At 30.1% G+C, this 6,265-nt stretch overlaps 1 protein-coding gene across 1 annotated transcript; it reads left to right on the top strand.

Moving 5' to 3' along the window:
• Positions 1-266: 266 nt before the first annotated feature.
• On the top strand, positions 267-4,152 carry LOC130801730 (inorganic pyrophosphatase 2-like). Its single transcript, XM_057665613.1, has 4 exons — positions 267-800; positions 891-1,012; positions 1,128-1,332; positions 3,657-4,152. The coding sequence occupies exons 1-4, from the start codon at positions 654-656 to the stop codon at positions 4,020-4,022; spliced, it is 840 nt and encodes a 279-aa protein (XP_057521596.1). The 5' UTR covers positions 267-653; the 3' UTR covers positions 4,023-4,152.
• The last annotated feature ends 2,113 nt before the right edge of the window (positions 4,153-6,265 follow it).

Genomic DNA, 6,265 nt, shown 5'->3' on the forward strand with positions numbered 1-6,265 from the left:
TAATTTAAAAGGTTAGAGATCATTTATACCTTTAAAAGAAAAAAACACGTAAAATTTAGACCTTTATAAATTAAATAAAAAATCAAATTAAAATGAATTTTTAAATGGAATATGTTGATTATGATTTATGGGCCATGCATGGTCTATCAAAACGAAGAAGAGCACAAATTCCTTAGTGGCCACGAAAGAACAAATAAAAGCATAAACTTACCTAAATTCACGCCACACCATAAACGAGAAAAAGAATCTAAAGAAGAATAAAAACAAGAATCCCATATTCCAAGGAACTAAATTCAGGATATACCATTATCCCCTTCAAATACTCTTCATATTTCGACTAGTATATATTTTCCTTTATTGGTTAATTGGTTTTATACCTAAAATTTTAAGGCATATTCCCAAACTTATTCTTTCATCAAATCACCCATTTAACTAACCACTAACTAGTATCTACCCAATCAATTTATAACCCTTGGATTTCATTTCCCCATCTCATCCAACGATCTTGATTCTTGCTTGCTTTACAAGTACGCTAATACCATTTAGCCCGAAACTATAAATACCCAACTACACATCTAGGCTTAACATAACCAAATTTTAATTATCATTTAAAAAAATTAAAATACCCTAATTTTCTTTGCAAGCTTGAAAAAATGTCAGCAATGGAAGGAATAATGGTGGTTTTCGACTTTGATAAGACGATAATCGAATGTGATAGTGATAATTGGGTTGTCGATGAATTGGGTTTTACCGATCGTTACGATCAGCTTTTGAATACCATGCCTTGGAATACTATGATGGTTTGTATTTTAATTGTATCTATTTTCCTTTTTTTTTTTGGATTATCAGTAATTTTATTTTTGTTTTCTCTTTTTTCTATTGAATAACAGGATAAGTTGATGAAAGAAATATATGAACGAGGAAATACGATCAATGATATTGTGGAAGTCTTGAAACGAGTTCCTATTCATTCTCGCATTATTCCAGCCATCCAAGCTGCCCATGCTGCAGGGTATGTACAATTTTAAAAATTTAAATAATTTATATGAGCAGATATACTGGATATATAATGATAATATAAAATTAGAAATTAGATAATTAAATTTTGTTTTTTTAAATTTGTGTAGGTGTGATTTGAGGATTGTAAGTGATGCAAATGTGTTCTTCATAGAGACTATATTGGATCATCTTGGGTTGAGAAAGTATTTCTCAGACATTAATACAAATCCAGGTTATGTTGATGAAGAAGGGAGGTTAAGGATATTGCCTATTCATGATTTCACCAAATCTCCTCATGGATGTACCAATCCTTGTCCTCCAAACATGTGCAAGGTATAAACAAACTAATTCGTCTTGTATTAGATTGCCCACATACTCATTTTTCTGATTTAATCACTTTATGATTGTAATTGATCATTTTGACACACTACATGTGCATGGGTCAGCCCTAGAGATAGCAAGACCATCTTAGAATTTGTGTAAACACAAACCCTTAAACTATATATCTTGTAAAATTAATATTTAATCCCTATATATATAGTAGATCGACTATCATAATAAATTTACATATTTGAGACTTCAGCAATCAACTTAAGTTTTTGTTTTAATTCACTACTACAAATTGTCACTTGTGCAACTAATTATGCCATGGGAATTCAAAATATGTGGCAAGTTTTAATGTTGCTACGGGAAAAATAGATTTCAAGACAATATCACAATCATGCCCAAAATTTTTGCCACGGGTAAATATATATTGTGGCAAAGATGCACTTGTGCCACAAATTATGCCACGGGTAAATATATACTGTGGCAAAAAACACTTGTGCCTCGGGTAAATTAATATCGTGGCAAAAGTACTTGCGCAACAAATCGTGCCACGGGAAATTTTTTTGTGGCAAACAAAAACTTGTACCAAAAATTATGTCACAGGTAAATATTTATCGTGACAAAAAAATTTGTGCCACCAATTATGTCACGGGTAAATATTTATCATGGCAAATAAAGACTTATAGGTCACGGAAAAATAACTATTGCGGGATTGTTTTATAGATTATGACACCTGAATTTGAAATTTATCACAAGTTTTGATCTTGACACAAAAATAGTTTATTTTAAGTAAAAATCAAAAAAATAAAAAAAGTTTATCAATGTTTTTTAATTTAATTTAATTCAATTCAATATATTTTAAATAATAACATTTTAAAAAAAAATTTAGAAGTTTTTTTTCACTTACAAAATACTCAAACTAGACCTTAAACAATGATTTTAGGTAAGATCAAAGTATTTTCAACAAAAGAGGGTAAGGTTGTTTCTAACCTATTCCAAGACTTTTGCAATTTTTAATTTAGTGAAAATCAGATCATATCATCCTCTTCAATTCAAAAACACATGAAAAATGTTATTTTCTTTCTGTAACCGTGCTACACTACAAAAAAACAGAGTAATTCCGATTGAAAGTTTCCGACTAACTTTCTGACTGACAAGTGTTAGTCGGAATTTCTGACTAAATTGCTACTAAATCAATTTTTGGTTAGAATTTTACATTAGAACAAAAAAGAATATACGACTAATAATATAGTAATGTACTAATAACTAATAAGTGTTAGCTAAGTAATACTCCTATTTATTAATACGAGTAATATTATTCTAATATACACTAATTTTGTTGCATTTAGGAATATTAGTTGACCAAATTTATTTTTAGTAATTTTGCAACTAGTTTTGTTCAACTAATTATAATTTTGTTTAACTTACTTTTAATAATTTTATTCAACTAGTTAATAATAATAATAATAATAATAATAATAATAATAATAATAATAATTGCATTAATTACATACTAATATTAAAATAATACAACTAATAATACATAATACAACTAATAATATGCTAATAATACACTAATACGAGTAATAATATACTAATGCAACTAATAATACAATAATACGAGTAATAATATATTAATTCTACATTAATTCAACTAATTATATACTAATACAACTAATATCATACTAATAATATACTACTACTACTACTAACGTACTAATACTACACTTGATTTATTATGACGTACTACATATTATAATAATAATAATAATAATAATAATAATAATAATAACACACTAAGGGGTAGGAGTGTTATGTTATAAGTATGCTAACATTACTTAGATTATCATTAAATAACTGATGGTCTAGTGGTTGGAGTGTTGGTATACCAATTTGGAGCTCTTGGGCTCAAATCCTACCCAAGGCATTTGTGTGGAAGAAATGTTACTGATTATTAACATTAAATCCATACTAATAGTTGAGTTTCCCTGTTTACGAGTTTAATTGTATAAATGATTTGTAGCCACGTGTTGCGCATATGGTAGACAAATATAATTTACAATGAGTCATTATATATGGCAGAAGAATAAGATTAGCTAGGGGATCTACCGTGGCAAAAAAGAGTTTATGCCACAATCATATTTTTCCCGTGGCAATAATCTAGCCACGATCACTTGTGCCACGGTAGTCTCTAACTTAAATTCCCGTGACTAGACATCATAGCCATGGGAAATTCTTACTCATGCCACGATTGCTACTGTGACACAAGTGATGATTTGTAGTAGTGATTGGTATTTTGAAAATAATGTAATTGCTTGTAAAATTTGCAGGGACTAGTGATAAAAAGGTTACAATGTGAGAATCCAAACAAAAAGATAATCTATTTAGGAGATGGAGTAGGAGATTATTGTCCTTCCTTAAGGTTAAAAGAAGGTGATCATGTTATGCCAAGGAAGAACTATCCAGTTTATGATTTGATCACAAGCAATCCAGAACTCATCACAGCCAAGATCCATGAATGGGTCGATGGTGGTGATCTTGAACAAGTTTTATTGTCACTCATTCAAGCTATAATGTCTATTAATGGAGATGATCACCATGATGTTGATGAACAATTCGTCAGCATTGATTTCACCAAACTCAAGACTTTGCCCAATATTACTTCGTTGCCCAAAGCTCTATGTGTAACTTTTTAGACATTTTATGTCTACTACTTTATTTTCAATATTTTAATAGTGTGTAATACCTAAAAAAACACCCCTAAAAGGAGGGGTAGGGGTAAATTTATGCGATTTTTAAATAAATTAATTTTGGTTTAATATGAAAGAGGATTTTTTTTCAAAGTTTCTTAAAATAACGAAAGAGGTATTTTTTAGATCTTTTCAAATTTTCTTAAAATAATGAAAGAGGAATTTTTTAGCTACATGCAATGTGGAGTGCATAATCTACATACTTTAATAGTTTTTCGTACTTTTATTGTCTTTGTCGCAAAAAAGTTTTTACTGTTCAATCAAACTTATTCTGTCCAATTACTAAAAAATAAACCATTTAAAAATTTTGAAGAACAATATTGCCGACAAACTAGGTTTGTCACCAGACTTAGAGACAAAAGCTTTTTTTTTTGTCACCAAACTTTGTTTTTTTGTATTGTGGAAAAGAAGGAAGAAGGAAGAAGAAAGATAAATGAAGAATGAAGGAGAAGTAGAAATATAGAAAATAGAATAAGAAGAAAATAAAAAAGAGAAGATGGGAATATATGTTCTAATTTTAAAAGAAGAAAAAATTAATAGAAAATAAAAGGGAGAAGGAAAAAGGGGGTTCGGGTAAAGGGGTAAGAGAAAATAGTTCAAAAAAAAATATATGGATCAGTAATATAGAAAATGGAGATTTTTTTATAAAGTTTTCAATAAGGTTATTTTTGTAGCTATTGTGCTGCTAAAATGGTGATAAAACCTTTTTCTAGTCATTCTGTCGCCAAAATGGCGAAAAAAATTTTTGTAACCATTTTAAAATCAAGTTGGTGAAAGAAATACCACTTATTTGTCACCTAATTATGTGAATTAAGTGATAGATGGATTGGGTTGGGCCTCAAATTTTCTATGCTAAATAGCTAGTGGAAAAGATCAATAGGTTTGGGCTTGAAGTATTGAAGATGGGAAAATGGAATTTTTGGTCTCATTCTTCTTTATGGGTATAACTTATCGTCTTCTTCCCTCGATAGACCAGTTATTCGAGCTATACTGTTTAGTTTAGTATGATAATTTAATGAGGAGGCGGCCCAATGAAACAAAGTGGAAAGTCGGTAGGGTTGACTACGGAGCAAGTCATGCGCACGTGCCAGATTACATTTGGATAGAAGAAGAGAAAAAAACATTTAATTTATGAGAACCAATTATAAATCAGTCAAGTCTTCAAAATTCATATAACTACTTATTAGCACCACTCATTAAATGGCATGCATAATGGATTCCAGCTTTTCATTATAAATTCAATTTAAAAACACGGAAACAATTCAAATAATACATATATAAAATTTCGCATGGAGTTTGGAAATACAAACATGCAAACAAAATTTCAATTATATGTAGCATTTCAGTTAGAGAATAAATATCACTTTTTAAAAAAATTCAAAATGCAGGCAAGTGAGGCACTACGCCATGATCAATCTGATAATTTTGGCAACCATACAATAGTTTACATCCTTTCTTTTGGGCCAAATAACTACATATCTCAACCCCAAACAGCACCTAATTCTAACCATCAGCTAACATTACAAAACCAAGATCATCATGATTTCAACTTAATCTTTACTTTCATGGTAACTTTACTGCTTAATTTACTGCAACTTAAGTATCAAGGAGACTATTACATTTCTCCTTTTCAATCCAATTTTCTTACCATTTTTTTCTCAATTCTATGGCTTGTGCTGTATTATTGCTGCGCGTATGCTGCTTGCAAAATGGTGTCAGCATCACGACAGATTTGCAAACAAATGATGCATATTTTTGGCGCAATGGCACTCTCATCTTTAGGCTCATTGCTCTTCCCTGACTCGGTCCAGCACGCCGCGCTCTATGCGCTCTACGCAATGGTCGCATTTGGTGTAGTTGTGCGACGTTGTGCGGGATTTTGTAGTGGCTTGATTAAATATTTCGTTACCAATACGTGGAATATGCTTCCGCTATGTAGTACGGAAACGTCCATAATACAGCTTTGAGAATGTATTAACTTATGCAATGGATGAAATATAAAGGGAAAATTGTAAAAAATAAATTAAATTATGCTCGATCCGCTGAAAATAAATCTAATTATTGTTTATTTTTAAATAAATTCGGCTACCTATTCGGTATAATTGCTGAAATAAACTTAACTATTGTTTTCCTAATTCTTGACTTACAAAAAAGTTTTGAAGATTGTTATAAACAATAATTCGGTTTAT

This window comes from Amaranthus tricolor, chromosome 15 (assembly GCF_026212465.1).
Source record: "Amaranthus tricolor cultivar Red isolate AtriRed21 chromosome 15, ASM2621246v1, whole genome shotgun sequence".
Taxonomy (NCBI): domain Eukaryota; kingdom Viridiplantae; phylum Streptophyta; class Magnoliopsida; order Caryophyllales; family Amaranthaceae; genus Amaranthus; species Amaranthus tricolor.

What these genes read in the sequence shown, in the direction of transcription:
- LOC130801730 (XM_057665613.1), top strand. Translation starts at nt 654, where the DNA reads ATGTCAGCAATGGAAGGAATAATGGTGGTTTTCGACTTTGATAAGACG. An exon ending in TGCCTTGGAATACTATGATG is followed by an intron (nt 801 to 890) that starts GTTTGTATTTTA and finishes ATTGAATAACAG; the next exon opens with GATAAGTTGATGAAAGAAAT. An exon ending in GTCCTCCAAACATGTGCAAG is followed by an intron (nt 1,333 to 3,656) that starts GTATAAACAAAC and finishes TAAAATTTGCAG; the next exon opens with GGACTAGTGATAAAAAGGTT.